Genomic DNA, 16,797 nt, shown 5'->3' with positions numbered 1-16,797 from the left:
GAGAGAAACCCTGTTTTGAAGAACAAAACCAAACAAACAAACAAAAAAGAAGTCACCAAATTGGGGCTGGAGGGATAGCTCAGTGGTTAAGAGCACTGATTGTTCTTCCAGAGGTCTTAAGTTCAATTCCCAACCACACGGTGGCTCACAACCATCTGTAATGGGATCCGATACTCTTCCGGCATGTCTGAAGAGACTGACAGTGTACTTACATACATAAAGTAAATAAATGTTTGGAAAAAAATTTTAATCACTAAGTTAAATCAAAGAAATGATGCTTCCGATGCCATCTTTGATCCAATGCTATGACGAGACGCCTTAGTCATGGAGATTGACAGGCTAGATTCCTTTAAGGTAGAGTACTAAGGTGCCGCATAATGGGCTTTCCTCTGGGCAGGAACTGGCTGGGCACTTGTCGGCTGCCCCTGACTGAGACCATCTCCGAGGTGTATGAGCTCTGCGCCTTCCTGGACAAGAGGGACATCACCTACGAGCCAATGAAAGTGGCTCTGAAGACTCATCTGGAGCCAAGGACTTTGCTGCCCGTGGATGTGCTCAGTAAATGTTTCCTTTTCTGTGTTCTCAGACACACAAGAAAGCTTCTGTGTTTGAAATTAGCACTAAAGGAGGCTCTGTCGACTAGGGAGGGCAGGAGAGGGTGGCCAGGACCAAGAAGTGTAAATGAAAGAGGCAGAAAATGTGGGCCGCTACTCTCTTTCTAAGGGGAAACTTTCACATTACATGCTCTCTCCTCACCGTCAATTCTATAGTATATCTCAAAATTATAGACAGACCTCCCAAAAGCATGCTTGTCCTAGTCCCAGGAGCTAACACGAGTTGCCATTTCTTTCTCATAGCTCGGCAAGGAGAAATGGTCTGTAAGGCCATTTAGAATGAAGCAGAGGCACAAAGAAGAATTAAAATTACATAGTGGTCAAACTAGGGTCTACATGAGTCCAAATCCAGTGTTATCTTCATAAGCTAATAATTTTTTAAGACTGAATCTCTCTGGGTAGTCCTGACTGTCTTGGAACCCACTGTGTAGACCAGGCTAGCTTTGAACTCCCAAAGACCCACCTGCCTCTACCGCCCAAGTGCTGGGATTAGCGTGTGCCAGCTACCATGCCCAGCTAGTTAGTAAATAATTACAAGTTTTTGTGTGAAGTTTAAGCTATCTTACTATCAACCAGCAACACTTAGCGTTTATTGAGCACTACGTGCACCAGGACAGGTATAGATGTCCGTGGGTTCAGCTTCTCTCTTCTGGAGTTCACAGTCTAACCCTGTATAAAGAGAGGGATCCCTAGCTCCCTGCTGAGAGGGCTCATGAAAAGCTGCACACCCAGGACATTAGCAGCCACAGGCCAGAGGGAGCTGGCAGTGTAGACAGACAGGAGCAGCAGCAGCCTAGCATGCCTTGAGAAAGCTGCGTCAAGTGAAGGAAGAACAGTGCCTGGAACTAGTACTCCAGAGGACTTCCCAACTCACCCAAGACAGCCATCCATCTCGCTCTCCTTGGAAGCATGCCAGCAGCAGGGACGGTCTGAGTCCAGGGTGGTTGTTTCGTGGAGAGGCAAAACAATATGAGTTTTGAGAGGGTGGAGTCTTCCTGTGTAAACACCACTGACCAAAGAGCTCCACTAGTTTTCCTTCTGGTCAGACAATGTGTCCCCTCTCGTTGGTTCCTTAGGTGAGGAGTGGACAGCTGAGGTCACGATATACTCACCACAGCAGATCATCAAGCTTTATGTTGGAAGCCATTGGTATGCAACGACCCTGCAGACCCTGATGAAGGTACCGCTAGGCCCAACTGTCCTCCCACTTTGGCTTCCCCCACCCGAGCATCTTTGGGACTTGCCATGTGACCTTTGTACAGCTTCCTCTACTGCTTAGCCTAAGAACCTTTCCCTAGCTCCCTGGCCAAGAGTGCTCAGATTCTGTAGGTAGAAATGTGATGAGCAGCATGGTGGGAAGGCCTCGGGAATGTGGGGAGAGAAGAGTCTGGTTCTCAGGGGCCAAGAAGGAGGTGGGGTTGAGCTCCAAAGGCTGGGAGGTGTGGGGAGTGGGACGACCAGAAGTTGAAGCAGAGGCAATGAATGCACTCCTCCTTAGATTCTCTCCACTTTGCTTACCTATAGTCAACATACAGAGAGATAGAAATCTCCAAACCTACTCTTTACTAAAGCCCAAGACCATGGGACTGATTCTGATGTCTAACCCCTTCCTCTAGTACCCAGAACTGCTATCCAACACTCAGAGAGTGTACTGGATCGCCTACGGACAGACCTTGCTCATTCACGGGGACGGCCAAATGTTCCGACACATTCTCAACTTCCTGAGACTTGGAAAACTGTTTTTACCATCAGAATTTAAGTAAGCCAACACAGGAAATCAGATTATAAAACACTAAGGCTGACTCTCTGTAGCAAAGAGAACCCTCTGTTGTAGCCTTTGGGGAGGAGGTTCTATTATTTTCAACATGGGCATTACTGTTCAAGGCAGCTTCTTTAGAGGCCCGTGTCTCCCCTCCCCCCATAGTTTCCCATCTCCTTGTCATTTGCAGGGAATGGCCTCTCTTCTGCCAGGAGGTGGAGGAGTATCATATTCCAGCCCTCTCAGAAGCCCTGGCACAATGCGAAGCATACAAGTGAGTAGATTTCACTCTGGATTCTATGTTAACAATTTGGACCTTGATAAATTCCTCTTACAGATGTTTTTATCTGCCAGGGAGACCTACTCTCCTGAGAGTTGAAGGAGGGAGTTGGTGAAATGGGCTCTAGATGAGTCATTGCCCTATGAAAACCCCTTTAAAGGCCCCCTCCCATCCACTGTTGATAATTACTCACTCCCAGCCAATGGACAGGCCTGACCTTTGATAATTGTACAACAGACCCACAGCTACCTGACAGGCTGATGGAAGCTTCTTCTCACTGACCAATCCCTCTTGGTCTCTATAGGTCATGGACTCAGGAGAAAGAATCTGAAAATGAAGAAGCTTTTCCCATTAGGAAGCTGCATGTGGTGACCGAAGGGACAGGGCCAATGGCAGAGTTCAGCAGAGATGCCAAGGAAGTAAGGCCCAGGAGTTTTTGTTTGGTGTCCTTAAACATCACCTCCATAGGGTTCAAGGGGAAGACCTAGCTCCTGAGGGTACGGTACCGTAGAAAAGCAGGACCCCCCATGTGTTACTAGTAGAAGAACTAGTTTCTGAATTTTGAGGAGGCACAGGAGTGTGCTAGCTACTTGTGGCCTGGAGTAACAATCTCTCCTTTTGAAATATAAAAGTTGCCTGGGCTGGTATGACTCCCTCTTGGACTGAGTGAACTTAAATGATGATCCATCTCAGGGGGTAAGATTGTCCTGAGCAAACAGGCTGTCTTAAAGCCCAGTTTATTAGGTCTTGGGAAGACTTTGATAATTGTACAACAGACCCACAGCTACTGTGTCCCTCCCTCCCCAGACCACAGCCTGCATGCCTGTGGACTTCCAGGAATGCAGTGACAGGACTCCATGGAACAAGGCCAAAGGGAACCTGACCAGGTCCAGCCAGATGGAAGAGGCTGAGCAGTATACCCGGACTATTCAGGTCTCCCTCTGCAGAAATGCCAAGAGGGGAGGCAATCCCAGCACATACTCACACTGCTCTGGTTTATGTGCCAACCCCAGACATTGGGGAGGTCACTCTGAGAGTCCCCCCAAGAAGAAGTGCACCACTATAAACCTCACACAGAAACCTGATGCCAAAGACCCTCCTGTCACCCCCATGCAAAAACTCATATCTTTAGTCAGGGAATGGGACATGGTCAACTGTAAACAGTGGGAATTCCAGCCACTGCCAGCCTCCAGGAGCAGCTCTGTGGAGGAGGCTAGCCTGCATGTCCCCTCGGGAAGTGAGGCTGCTCCGCAGCCTGGTACCTCAGCTGCTTGGAAAGCTCATTCCATAACCTCTGAGAAGGATGCTGGTCCCCAGACTGGACCCGGAGCTGGAGTGAAAGACAAGGGTCCAGAGCCAACCTTTAAGCCATACTTCCCTACAAAAAGAGCTATTACCCTAAAGGACTGGGGCAAGCAGAGGCCCAAGGACAGAGGTGAGTCTTGCCCCATCCTTGACCCAAGTCTCATTTCAACTGAAAACAGATCTCCCGGCTAAGACCATAGAGAGTTCTGAGCAGGGGCCAGAACCTCCTATGCAGGTACCAGCTCTGTGCGAGGTAGCAGGCACAGAAATGAGTAGTACACTGGCTTGTTAACTTGAGGAGTGAAGAGGTCATGTGAGGAGGAGTGATGAGCATTGTGGGAGAGAACCTAAGAAATATGAGCTAGAAAGAGGCCAGCCACTGGGGAGTCAGCAGGCAGGGAGAACATGTAGGGTGTTGGTGGAAGCACAGGGCACTGCTCTAGCTGGAGGTCTGGATTCTAGTGCACAAGCCATTAGGAATGACACTGAAGCCAGGAGTCATCTGACCAGGTCTTAGGGACCAAGTTCAGAATGTGGTGCTCTCTTCTGCCCTTAATAAGGATGACCAACTCCTAGAGGATCTTTTAAAGGGAACCCATGATGAGGTGTGTGCTTCTGAAGTGAGGTCATAGGAGGCCAAGCATCAGCGGTGTGGATGCATTCCAGGCTGGACAAAGGAGGCTGAGTAGTGGAGGGAGGCAGAGGTGCCACCAAGAGGCCAATCATCTAGGGTGGCTGTGAGCAAGTGAAAGGGCCTTTAATCAAAGTGGGTGACAGTAGAAAAGAGACCTCTGGGAAAGGCACAGGTGGCATGGGAAATACTAGGGCCCTTTCACGAGGGACTTTGGGGACTGAGCTGATGCTAGTTTGTGGCTGGCAGTGGCAGGAAACACAGAGAAGTTTGCTGAGAAGTGCCATGTCAGGTTATTTTCTCAGCTTCCCTTCTAGTGGCCTGGGTCCCACTTAGAGGTGCCCTCTTGGACTCTGTGAGGCATAAAGTTGGCCTGTCACACTTATGGATAGTGCACACCATATTTTTCCAGCGTAGAGAAACGTGAAAGGCTGCCTAGAAAAGGTCTGCTCACTTTTTAGTTTTATAGCTTCCAAGTCTTCCACTGGGCTTCCGCTGATCATATTTCATGCTGGTCCTAACTGGAAGAATCGTAGAGTTCTGAAACTTAGGCTCGGGCTTGCAACAATGTCAGGACAATGAAGCGGTGAGGCCAGGGTACTCTTTACAAAAAGTGGGAGGATTCTGGGAGTTGTGAATGAATGTACTGATCTGTCACCAGGAGCCTCTCTGCTTGCACTGAGCCTAGGCTCCCAAGCCTAGGAAAATCCCTTCTTTCTTTTCACAGAAAGCCCTGCTCCTGAGCAGCCTCTGCCTAATGCTAACGGGACCGACAATCCAGGGGCCATCCTCAAAGTGGCTCACCCCCCTGTGGTGGGTAATGATGGCTCCTGCATGTTCTTTGAAGACAGCATTATCTACACCACCCAAATGGATAACATCAAGCATACATCACTCACAGCCAGCCCCCAACTTCGAGGTGAGGCCTTGCCTGTGGAGATGCAGAGCCCACACCCAGGGTATTAAGAGTGTATGTCCCTAGAGAGTTCTACACTTCTTCCTGCCCTGTGTTTCTCTCTGAGGCCTTAGCCGTGGACTGCTTTAGTCATAGCTACTCTTTCTACTCCACAGAAGTGACTTTTCTGAGCTTCTCTCTGTCCTGGGAGGAGATGTTTTATGCACAGAAATGTCACCGCTTCCTGACCGACATCATCTTGGATTCCATCAGGCAAAAGGATCCCAAAGCTATCACAGCCAAGGTGGTGTCTCTGGCCTACCGACTGTGGGTATGTATGACAGGCCTTGGAGAACCCTCTTTCTTCTCCACAGGTCCCTTACCCACTTGTGATAAGTTGTATAAAACAAGAGGAGGAGGGGAAGAAGCCAGGGACAGAAGAGTAGCTGAAAAGGCAGGAATAAGAATGCAGAAGCCGGGAGCTGGTCATGGCTCTGCCTGACTACAGGCTCTCTTGATAGACACTGAACATCAGCCCCAAGCAGTTCGTGGTGGATCTGCTGGCCATCGCTGGCTTCAAGGATGACCGGCACACTCAGGAGCGTCTGTACAGTTGGGTAGAGGTGAGGTACCTGCCCTGTATAGGGTTCGGCAACTTTGTGAATGTCACATGGATATTGTTGGGCCAGGCCAGTGCTGTCATCTAAAAAGCTAGCCAGCTAACTCAGTGGTCCCAGATCCCATGGTGGTAGATGGCTGAAATTAATCAAGTCTAGTCAAAAAGCAACATTTGGGAAACCTATTTTTATAGTTTTCCTCTAAAAACTATGACACCAGCTATGCCCTCACCACTAACAACCCTGGTCATAGTTGGGAAGCACTCCAACACATGAAATGGAGTCAGGCCTTTAGAGCCAGTAATAGCTAGTTCCCCTACTGAGCTATGATGTCACCATATTTTTTTTTTATACTTAAGTTCCTCTATAGCATTTTTTAGGATTTACTTTCAATGTATGTGTATGGGTGTTTTTGCCTGTATGAATATTTGTACACTGTGCATACAGGGCCCTCAGAGGCCAGAAGAGGGTGCTAGACCCTTGGCAACTGAAGTTACAGATAGTTGTTAGCTACCATGTAGATGCTGGAAACCAAACCCAGGTTCTCTGCGAGAGCAACAAAGCACTCTTAACCACAGATCCATCTACCCAGGCCCTAAGCATCTTCCGAAAGCATTTTTGAGGGGTTTCAAGGTTGTTTTTTGTGGGGTTTTGTTTGTTTGTTTGTTTGTTTGTTTTTGTGGGGGAGGGATGAGATAGCATCTCTCTATGTATCCCTGGCTATTTTAGAACTCACTATTACTGGCCTCAAACTCACAGAGATGCAGATCTGCCTGCCTCTGCCTCCCAGTGCTGGAATTAAAGGCCTACACTACAATACTGAAAAGGCATTTTTGTAAAGAAAAAAAAAAGTTCAATAAGGGCAAAAGGATGGTTAAGGCTTGAGAAATTTTCTCCAATTTAGTTTGGTTTTGCTGTACAGGGGATTGAACCCTGAGCATCATGCAACCCAGGCAAGTACTCATGTCCCAGCCCCTCCCTTTGAAAGTGTGAGATGCAGTGTAGCCAAGATGCCTACTCTGGCTTTGAACTCATTTTGTTTTGTTTTTTGTGGTTTTTTTTTTTTTTTTTTTTTTTTTTTTTTTTTTTTTTTTTTTTTTTTTTTTTGAGACAGGGTTTCTCTGTGTAGCCCTGGCTGTCCTGGAACTCACTCTGTAGACCAGGCTGGTCTCGAACTCAGAAGTCCGCCTGCCTCTGCCTCCCAAGTGCTGGGATTAAAGGTGTGCACCACCACTGCCCGGCTAAACTCATTTTGTAGACCAATTAAGGTTTTACATATTCTCTTTTCTGATTCTCTAGAGTAATTTCAGAATTATGTGTGATTTAGTGAACTTCTCAGGAACCTAGCCTTTTATAATCAAGTACATAATGCTAATGTCATTTACCTTAAACACATGATTACCCAATTACTGTTAGCTCTCTAGCTTGTATGTTAGTTATAAACATAAAGTCAGCATCTATGTCTAGAAAGTGGATACGAGCTTCAGGGAGCACATTTTTTATGGTCACTGTGCTCAGTTCTCTGGTAGCCAGAGCCCTAGAGCACCAGAGCTCCCTATAGCCAGGCTCCCTTCCCTTCCCTGCTCAGATAAGGGAGCACCCCTCACACGGAGCTAGAGTGAGAGGCCGGCCTAGAAATCAAGGATAAGATAGGCCTTTCCTTGCAGCTCACACTGCCTTTCGCCAGAAAATATGGCCGTTGCGTGGACCTGCTCATCCAGAGGGGACTGTCCAGGTCTGTCTCTTATTCAGTCCTGGGCAAGTATTTACACGAGGGCTAGAGAACCCAGAAATGTTGGTCCCACAGACGACCAACACAGACCAGTTGCCCAAGGCTCATTTTCTGTGGAAACCCCCAGAATGCATATGCCCAGTCAACGGTGCAAATCACTTATTTTTTATTATAAACAAATAAAAAAGTAAATAACAAGAAAAATGCCTAGATTTCTTCTCTGAGAAAACAGAGTGTCACTGCCAGTGAAACCAGTAGACAACTCTAACCAAAAGCATCAAGTCAAAATGACCAAGGGGGCCCCAAAAACAAGAGGTTGGCGATGGGTTTGCCAAGGAATTCAAGAATAAGGGGGCTATAGGGCCAGGCTAGGCCCTGTGTTTGGAGAGATTAGTGTTACCCAAGGGTTGAGGAACAGCCGCTGGGAATCCACTTGTGTCCTTCATGACTTCCGAGAGCTCCACACTACTCTACCAGCCTGCAGTCTAGAAATACTCCCCTCTGCCCTATCATGTCCTTAACTCACAATTGGGGAGGTAGTTGGAGAGGGGACAGAAGGGTCCTGGGACCCAAGGTGTGTAACTAGTCTCTGCAGCCAGATGCCCTTGGAGAGGCCCTAGGGCTGTCGGTTGATGGCTACAGACATCAGAAAGGATAATCAACAAGGATATTCCTATTGGGTATGAGGGTGCTCTGATTATAGCACATTCAAAGGCCTGGTATTCCTTGGAGTTACTGAGTGCTGTTCATCTTCAGGCCGGACTCAAACCTATGGTGCCAAGTTAAGCAAAGTCAATGTTTTGCCTCTCTGGTTCTAGGGGTGGACATGGAGTCCTCTGGGGAATGGCTCTGACCCACCCATTTCCAACTCCCCTAAAGAAAAGGCAGCTATAGCCCAGGGTAGTTTTGGGAAGGACTGATGGGCATAAGGCAAAAGATGGCACTCACACAGGACAAATCCTCAAGGCCTCTGCCCATGGTCTGCCCTGACACACAGCTGCTGTCAGAATCACTAGAGCCACTGGCTGATGGGCACTGGGATGAGACCTCTGAGTCCTCGGGAGCTAAGGAGGGAGACTGGGTGAGTTGTCAGCAGGGGAGACCCAGACCTACGCCATCCTCCCACTGGAGTAAGCCCATACATACTCAAAGAAGGCTGGCTGCCCAAATCTAGTGATGCTTCCTCTGAGAAGTTGGGTGGATACAAGGACCAGTGACCACCCATAAGAGCTGGATCTCTGTACAGGTGTAGATTAAGAGAGCCCAGAACAGAGCCAGAGGCACGGTCTCCAGGAAGGGAGCCCAAGGCACCCAGATAAGGGTTGTCACAGTCAAATGGGGCCACAGCAATGGAGGCCCTAGAGCGAACATCTGTATAAGAAAGAGGGACAGGTCAGAGCCCCATCTGGCCTGAGGCAGCCAGGGAGCACAGGCCAGCAGTAACAGAGGGTCTGGTCGCCACCTCACTCCACCCTCTGTAGGATGCCGACTACCTCGTCTCTTCAGCACATAGTTGATGTTGCGGTCATTGATAGCTTCCTCACTGGGGGCAATGTCCCAGAAGGCTTTGCTCCCCACACCCATGGATGCCATCTCAGCCATGCGCACCTCTGAGTAGAGAATAAGGTGCAAGTGAGGCCTCTGGAGAGGCATCTATAAGTTTTCCCTATATACCCATATCCCAGAAATTAACCACTCTATGCCAGACTCCTGTCCCCACAACCGCCCCTGGGAAAGGTGTCATAATGTCCCTTTCAGGGCCTAAGCCTCTGATATCCCGAGGAAAGTTATGTTCTTTTCCTGCACTGCCTGCTGCTGCCGCCCCCCCTCTTCCCAAGCTTTTCCAAGTCTCTAGGCCCAGCCCGGTCTCTGACAGGATACACTCTAGGAGCCTCACTTCTCACTCACTCCCCCCATTAAACCCTTCTCAGGCTCCTGGGAAGGCATATATTTTGGGAGTTTGTACACGGACTCACCCTTGTTATGGACAGCCTGTCTCCACAGGAGACGGGAGATATCGGCTGTCCAGGCTTGTTTGGTGGCCACATCGGAGGCCTGCAGCACAAACAGGTCCCTGGCCTTGCGTCGTCGGAACCAGATTTCAAAGCGCAGTTGGCTTTCCCCACAGCACTCAGTGAGGCCGAGGTCTGCCATCTACACGGCCAGCAGAAAGGAACACGGTGAGGCACGGATGGGGCACTGGAGGCAGAGGTCAGGGTCATGCAGACTTACTTTGAAGGATCGCTTGTAGGTGAATATGTCAACCCCTGCAGGCCCACGGCGGGGCTTGCTGAAGAGCAGCAGCTCCTCAAACAGGAAAACGCGACGACAGGCTTTGTGGCGCCCAGCCCGCACTGTGAACTCATCCTGCCGTACCAACTGGCCCTGTTCCTTGAGGTTTACCTGCAGAGTCGAAGCCCTTAGCTGCCCAGCTGGCCCACCCACTTCGGCATCCACGGTGCTTCCCCACATGGCCTGGGGTGACTCACGTCACAGCCCTGGATGGCATCCATGGCTAGCAGGTCATTGCCGTGTCTCAGCTGGAAGTGCACAAGGCTCTGGGCTGCCTGGAGGGCACCCAGCTCTTGCGCTGGGCCCCCACAGGCCCTTGCCAGCTCCTGCAGCAGTAAGGCATACTTGCTCATGTGCTGGATGGGCTTCAGTAGGTAGGAAGCCAAGTCCAGGTGGTCCCCCAGTGCTTGCTGCTTCTCCTGCCGTACGTGAGGAAATGACAAAGTGGTTTTGGGGTATGCCACCCAAGCCCTGCTCTTCCTATGGTCTCTGGCTCCTACCTTAAAGAAGGTGTGACCATAGTTTGTCATCAGAGCATCAGAACGAGGTTTGTTCTTGCTGTAGAGGGCATACATTCCAAACTGCACCCTCTGCAAGGATACACAACTCAGCCCAGGTGTTGGAGGACCAGCTCCTCAAAGCTACCCCACCTCTTAGCTTAAGAGGACAAAGATGCCAGTGATGACCTGCCCTACGCTACAGACCCCATTTTGAATGAGGATGACCCAGCATGAAGCAGTGCTATGCAAGAGCTGGCTGGGCTGCACAGCCAGCCTCACATTCAGCTCTGCCCCTCCCAGGGTTCTGGGACCGTAACTTGGATATCATAAGCACAGCTGGGGATAGTGAACACTGTGAGGCCTCTCCTGGGGTTAGAACTCACTCTCTACTCCTCCTTGGCCTCTACTCAAACATCCCCTCTTTTAAACTGGGAACCCTGCCCCAAACGTAATTCACAGACAATCGACCTGCTTATCCCATCCTAAGTGTAATCTAGAATGATCTTGTTTATTTTTATATCTCTCCTGCAGAACTTAAGTTCTGCCCTAAGAGGCAGACATTTCTGTGGGTCTCATTCATAGCTGCACCCTAGTGGCAGTTTGCTTTCCCCCACAGCACTCGATGTGACACAGTGCTCTCTGTGCACGGAGCCTGACACTAAGTATGTGTCTAGATCTCAAGGGTTCCACATGGTGGCCTATGGAACTTACATGGCGCAGGAAGGCATGAGCCACTCGAGGTGGGTGCCGGGTGCAAGCCTCTAGCTCACGCAGGAAGAAATTGTAGTGGAAGTCCCGAAGCTTTTCAAGGTTGCCAAAGAGGTGCGCACGCTGGCCACGGAGGCCCTGGGGCACATCGGGTCGATCTAACTCAGGGAAGTAGTTCTGTATGGTATAGTCAAGGGCCCGGACATACTCACGCTCTGTGGCCACCATCTCCGCCAATACTAGCTGTAGCCTATGGAGTAGGTGGAGTCAGGACCCAAGACCCTCCACAGACCTCCCTGCCCTGCCTTCTGTCTATACCTGTTGGGGCTCCTGAAGTCAGAGCTGCCTGAAAGAGGCACAGGAGGAGACGACCTGGGCCGGACACCTCCTCTGGCCTCAGGTCTGTGGCAGTCAGTAACAATGGCTGCACAGTGGCCACGACTGGAAACATCTTGGAGATGCCTCCCCAGATTCCGGTCGAAGCTGTAGGCCTTCCGCAGTGGAGGGACAGTGGGTACAGCAGGAGCCCGCCTGACATACAAAGTAGCGGTGTTGTTCGTTGCTGGCATCGGCTTCAGTGCAGCCTCACGCTTTTGGTCCAGAGCCAACCAGGTGTCCTGGCACTGTGCCCAGGCACAGCGACATTCCTGGCGGATGCCTTCAGAGCCCAGGCCTGTGGCCAGAGCCCACATTTTCCGGAAGTGGGCAGGGGGCAAGTCAGGGTGTCTGGTCCAGTGCAGCTGCAGCCGCTGCAGCACCACCTCTGGGCGCTCCTGCTCCAGCTCTGTCAGTAGCCGCCGCCCCTCCTCGGTCCACGTCGAGGCCTGCAACACCAAGGCCACAGAGACATAAAAGTGGGACCCCAGCAAGCTGCAGTGCCTTCTGTTATGCTCCCTTGTCCCACCCACTGGCTGATCTGGGGACACTGAGCCTGGGATCAGACTGAAAGCAAGAGAACAAGCAACCAAGCCGATTGAGACTCTGGTGGAGCTCGGGCAAAGCCAGGATAGGACCTCAGCCACCTGCTTGAAGAACTGAAAGAGCTTCTCAGCATCTGCCAACCGCTGGCGCCGCTGGGCCAAAGCTCTGGAAAATTCCGTCAGCTGGGATCTCAGGGCCAGAAAACGCTTTCCAGGGGACCCCAGTTCAGCAGCCTCCAAGCCAACCAGGGGCTGCAGTAACTTCTCCCCTTGCGTGACCTGTTCCTGGAGAGACAGGGCTCAGCTGGTGATCAGCTCAGACTCAGACCCTTCCTCTGGCATCACATAGCATCTCTTATGCTGTACAGTCCCGGTACAGCAATCCTCCTGCCTCTGCTTCTGGAGTGCTGGGACTAATGGCATGCATCGCCACACCTGACTTTCTGCCACAGGAAGGTTTGAACATACTATTTTCCAGCTTCCTCTCCCCATCCCTAACTCATTTTGCTCCAATGAGCCTAAACTATACTTCCATGCTGCTGCTTTCCAGAGTCCTTGTCTCTGTGTGCAAATACATCTGACTATGAGCCCTTTACTAGGCCTGATCTCCACTGACTGGACAGCCTCCAGTCAGAAAGGATTATTATTGCCCCTGGCAAGGTGGCCCAGTACCTGCAGAATGAGCAAATAACCAAACTGACCTGGGCAACCAGGTCCAGCTCTTGAAAAGGGCCTTGAGCCTGGAGCAGCGTGTCGAGCGAGGGCTCCCCTGGTTCCTCCACTCCTGGCCAACCCACCTCCTGTAACCATACTTCAATCTGGGGGAACACAAGCGGAGACACGCAAAGGCAGCTGCTATAGCTAAGACCAAGGGCGGGTGGGATGCAGTCTGGACAGTAGCCCCCACCTGGCGCAGCACACCCTCCTGGGCTTCCAGCGCTTGCAGGAGCTCGAGGGCCCGGATTCGCTGGTTGCTCTTCAGGGCTAGCTGATGCAAAAGTTCATCCACCTGACCGTAGAGCGCATCAGCCTTGTCTACTGCAGACCTGTGAAAAGCACACAATCTTGTCTTGTGCTCTGACAGTCCTGTTTCTCCACTCTGTTATGCTGGGACTCAAATCTAGCATGTGCCGAGCCAGCCGGTTGAGTGCTTGACACAAACACAGGAGGTTGAGCTGGGTTAAGTTCTGATAGCTGGGGCTTGCAGTTACCTGTAATCGGGGCTCAGGGTCACCCGGGGCGTCCCTTGCTTCAACCATGCCAGCTCCTGGCTTCCCTGGCTTTGTAACCATGACAACTGTGGCGAATCTAATACCTGCTGCATGAGGGACTGTGTCTGCTGTAGCAGCTGAGCGACTTCCTGTAATGGAGAGTAACAGGCAACTGGGTGACATGGGGGAGAAAAAGGAAGTCAAGGGACCCTCAGGGAGACTTGGGAGGGACACTCACTCCAGACTCCATGGGTGGCCGCAGTGCCTTCATACTGTCAATGACACCCTGAAGCAGGGCACAAGCCACCTGGCAACTCTGCTGCAGGGCTTCCAGACGCTGTGAGCAGAGAGAAGTATGACCGATGTCCAGGGATGCTCCCAGCCTCTAGGATCTAGACCCCTGCAGCCAGTTTCATCCTGCTCAAGCTGACCCAGGAAAGGTTCCCCAGCAGGTTCGTTCAGGTTACCTGTATAACCATAACCCTCCGCCCCCACCCAGTGCACTGACCATCCGGAAATCCAGCCAGCCTTGGTGGCAGTAAGACAGGCTCCCTCCTAGCGAAGTAGGCAACTCCACGTTAGGAATGTGGGTCAGCAGGCTCTGGTGAGAACGTAGCTGCTTCCACTGCAGAAGAAGGCACCATGATGCAGGAACATGTGGGCAAATATCTCCCCACTTCCATCCTAGCCAGCCTGGCTCCATACCTGAAGCCCGACAGGCACGTCCTCTGGCATCTTTCCAATGAGCAGCACTTGTTGTACAGACCCCGGGGATGCTTCCTGCAAGGAATCAAAGGTCAGCTCTACCCTGTGACTATCCGGAAAACAACAGGCCAGCGTGCACACCACGATCTACTCACCTGTAGCCGGCTGAGGCCCCAGGTGAGGGAAGAGCTCGGCGAGCAGACTCGGGCATCGACTAGTACGGTCAGGCCCAGTGCCTGCACTTCAGGCCTAAACGGTGAGTTTTGTTTCAACACCCGATTCACAGATCGTAGGACTTCACGGGTCTAGCCTCAGCACCCTCCTCCCCTCCCCATTCCAAGTTTCTCCCTCTAACCTGGGGATGCCTCGCAGGTAAAACAAAAGGCTCAGCAGCTCATGGCTATTAGACTTGGGATGGAGCCAAGCTGGGCTGTGGGCACACAGAAGCAACACCGCTCGGCCTTCGACATCCCGTGTCCCTGTGGAGAGGAGAGGGTGAATACTGGCCTAATCCAGCCACCGTTCCTCCACCTCATCTAAGTCCTCTTCCTAACTACCTGGTAGGGCAGCCATGCCACTGGCCAGTAGCTCCCAGGCGAGGTCTCGAGCTAGGAGACAGTCAGCAGGCTTAGGGAAGCTGGATCCACTAGGGTCTTGGGAAGAGAAATGGCTTGGGTCTGAATCGGGCCATTCGCCCAGAGACACTGTCCACAGACTAGGGCTTCAGACAGAGGAGGGTCAGAGACCTCCCAACTGTCAATGCCCACCTCCAGAGAGCCCCATTCCCTCCCCAGACTTCCCAGCCTCCCTTACCTGCCTCCAGTAGCTTTGGTGATGTCTCTGATAAAGGGCTACAGCCAGCTGGCAGCGTTCTGCCTGGACCTGGGTCCCCTATCAAGCCTTCCCCTCGATAGTCATTGTCACCCTGTGTCAGGTTAAGGTGAGAGGACCCAGAACACAAGAGGTTTTCCAATTCAGAGAAGGCTGGCTCCTCTGACTGGGTTGGGGGGGCTCCTATTATGCTCCTCTGGTAGCCCCGTGGCCCATCCTCAGCCCTTTGTTCCGGAAGCGATTGAGGCTCCTTGGCCAAGAAATCCCCCTGTAGCCCTACGCCTTGGGTTGCCCCTGCTGCTGGTCTTGAAGGTCTTGGGTCCATAGCCTGTATCTCGTGAGCAGGTTCCTCCTCCTTCCGGGTGTTCCTGAAACTGCACACAGCAAATCTCTTCCCATCTGCAACATGGCCCTGGGAGTCTGGGGACACATCCCCACACTCAAGAGGCCCTTCCATCACTCCCTGGTAAGAGTGGGTCTGCTCTGGACAAGTGGATAACGGGTTGGACTTTGACGTGAAAGGAAACTTCAGCTCATCCAGGAACTGGTTTGAAAATGGTGGGGCAAGACTCCGCGGTTAGGAGGAAGTGCTAGGCTGGGTACCAGGTCCCCTGAAAGTAAAAGTAAAGTAGTCCAGCCTGGTGTGCTGGTGAGGGAAGAAACAGGGTCTCCTTTGGGCCTAAGACTGGCTTACGCTTCCGTGAACCACTACTGGGTGGCCATACCTTCGGGCACACCTTCACGACAGGCTTAGCCGGCTCACGCGCAGCTCTCCGCTCTAGCCCACCCTGCCAGGCCTTGGCCTAGGCGCCTGTCCCAGTGCTCCCGGCCCCACACGGGTCACCCGCACACTCACACCCCTGGGACGTGCAGTGGGGAACTCTGAAGCCGGGAGGCTACACCACCAGAGCCGTCGAACTAACGAAGAACAAACGCACCGCAGCCTCGAGGATGGGTACAGCGAGGCTGCCCAGATTCCAAGGGCGCCACCTTCTGGTGGCTCGAAGGGCCGCAAGGCCGCTGTGGACGCGGCGCTCTCTAGGGGCTGGAGGACCGAATCACAGGTTCTTCCGGAAGGCGCCGCTCTGCAAGGCCGAGGGTGCGGAGGAGAGCTGGGACCACGCCTACTGCCCCCTGCCTAGAGCATCCGCGCCCGCCGGCCGCTGGGTTCCTACTCTCAGTGCCTCGGAGACTTGGCGAGCCCTCCCTTGACTTCTCATTCTGCCGACCCCGGCAACATTCATTCCACTGTGCTCACTGTGCTCAGAGCTGGAACTGTCTGAAAGGGTGAGTGAGCCGTGGCTCTGCCGATGGAAAGAAGGCTCTTGCACGAAGCAAAGGACGCCCTTGTGGGAGGAGGGCAAGGCTCCTTTACCATTCCCGTGATGGGACATGGGAATACTTGCCCAGCTTCCATGTACAAGATGAGGACCACTCAAGCCCTCGTGGTCCTCAGAGCTGTCCCACCACCCACCACCACACACTCACACACACACACATGTGAGTCCATGATTAGGGGCCGTCTCCAGAGAGACTCCCTATGCCCTGGTAGCTGCGTGTGGATAATCTTCACGGATAGTGGGAGGGACCACCACTCCTCTGTAGCCTGAATCTCCCCTTCAGGTTCTCAGGCCCACCCACCACGGAACAGGTTGGATGGGCTGTGAGGTGTAACTCAGTAGCAGAGCCCTTGCCTGACTTGTGTGAGCCCCCAGGTTTAATTAATAAAACAAACAACAAAAAGACAGAGAAATAAATTAGAGATAAACGGTGACATCCCATGACTTGTTAAACCCG

General features: G+C 52.0%; 2 protein-coding genes across 14 annotated transcripts in view; one reads left to right on the top strand and one right to left on the bottom strand.

Annotated features, from left to right (window-relative positions):
- The window catches only part of Kctd19 (potassium channel tetramerisation domain containing 19), a 30,702-nt gene extending 22,665 nt beyond the window's left edge, over window positions 1–8,037 (top strand). For 2 of the 4 annotated variants that reach the window (XM_011248400.3, XM_011248399.3), the window contains 10 exons: window positions 398–558; window positions 1,691–1,794; window positions 2,231–2,373; window positions 2,564–2,647; window positions 2,958–3,072; window positions 3,461–4,088; window positions 5,317–5,508; window positions 5,661–5,815; window positions 6,006–6,107; window positions 7,769–8,037. In XM_011248400.3, coding sequence (XP_011246702.1) covers window positions 398–558; window positions 1,691–1,794; window positions 2,231–2,373; window positions 2,564–2,647; window positions 2,958–3,072; window positions 3,461–4,088; window positions 5,317–5,508; window positions 5,661–5,815; window positions 6,006–6,107; window positions 7,769–7,882 — 1,798 coding nt within the window. In that variant the 3' untranslated portion in view covers window positions 7,883–8,037. The remainder of the gene's footprint in view (window positions 1–397; window positions 559–1,690; window positions 1,795–2,230; window positions 2,374–2,563; window positions 2,648–2,957; window positions 3,073–3,460; window positions 4,089–5,316; window positions 5,509–5,660; window positions 5,816–6,005; window positions 6,108–7,768) is intronic. The other 2 variants (NM_001301173.1, NM_177791.3) reach the window with 1 other exon arrangement.
- The window catches only part of Plekhg4 (pleckstrin homology domain containing, family G (with RhoGef domain) member 4), a 13,221-nt gene continuing 4,401 nt past the window's right edge, over window positions 7,978–16,797 (bottom strand). For 4 of the 10 annotated variants that reach the window (XM_006530523.4, XM_017312497.2, XM_006530522.4 and 1 more), the window contains 21 exons: window positions 15,939–16,085; window positions 14,983–15,374; window positions 14,727–14,822; window positions 14,525–14,648; window positions 14,325–14,418; window positions 14,170–14,244; window positions 13,973–14,089; window positions 13,703–13,801; window positions 13,465–13,613; window positions 13,161–13,299; window positions 12,955–13,071; window positions 12,356–12,538; window positions 11,652–12,157; window positions 11,337–11,583; window positions 10,626–10,715; window positions 10,323–10,544; window positions 10,066–10,236; window positions 9,810–9,987; window positions 9,327–9,443; window positions 8,980–9,204; window positions 7,978–8,897 (listed from right to left, as the gene is read on the bottom strand). In XM_006530523.4, coding sequence (XP_006530586.1) covers window positions 8,722–8,897; window positions 8,980–9,204; window positions 9,327–9,443; window positions 9,810–9,987; window positions 10,066–10,236; window positions 10,323–10,544; window positions 10,626–10,715; window positions 11,337–11,583; window positions 11,652–12,157; window positions 12,356–12,538; window positions 12,955–13,071; window positions 13,161–13,299; window positions 13,465–13,613; window positions 13,703–13,801; window positions 13,973–14,089; window positions 14,170–14,244; window positions 14,325–14,418; window positions 14,525–14,648; window positions 14,727–14,822; window positions 14,983–15,374; window positions 15,939–16,085 — 3,664 coding nt within the window. In that variant the 3' untranslated portion in view covers window positions 7,978–8,721. Of the gene's footprint in view, window positions 9,205–9,326; window positions 9,444–9,809; window positions 9,988–10,065; window positions 10,237–10,322; window positions 10,545–10,625; window positions 10,716–11,336; window positions 11,584–11,651; window positions 12,158–12,355; window positions 12,539–12,954; window positions 13,072–13,160; window positions 13,300–13,464; window positions 13,614–13,702; window positions 13,802–13,972; window positions 14,090–14,169; window positions 14,245–14,324; window positions 14,419–14,524; window positions 14,649–14,726; window positions 14,823–14,982; window positions 15,612–15,856; window positions 16,086–16,797 lie in introns of those variants that run through there. The other 6 variants (NM_001364406.1, XR_001778384.2, XM_006530526.3 and 3 more) reach the window with 6 other exon arrangements.

Source organism: Mus musculus, chromosome 8 (genome assembly GCF_000001635.26).
Source record: "Mus musculus strain C57BL/6J chromosome 8, GRCm38.p6 C57BL/6J".
NCBI lineage: Eukaryota > Metazoa > Chordata > Mammalia > Rodentia > Muridae > Mus > Mus musculus.
Note: the sequence above shows the minus strand (reverse complement) of the source record. Positions and strands in the feature narration are given on the sequence as shown.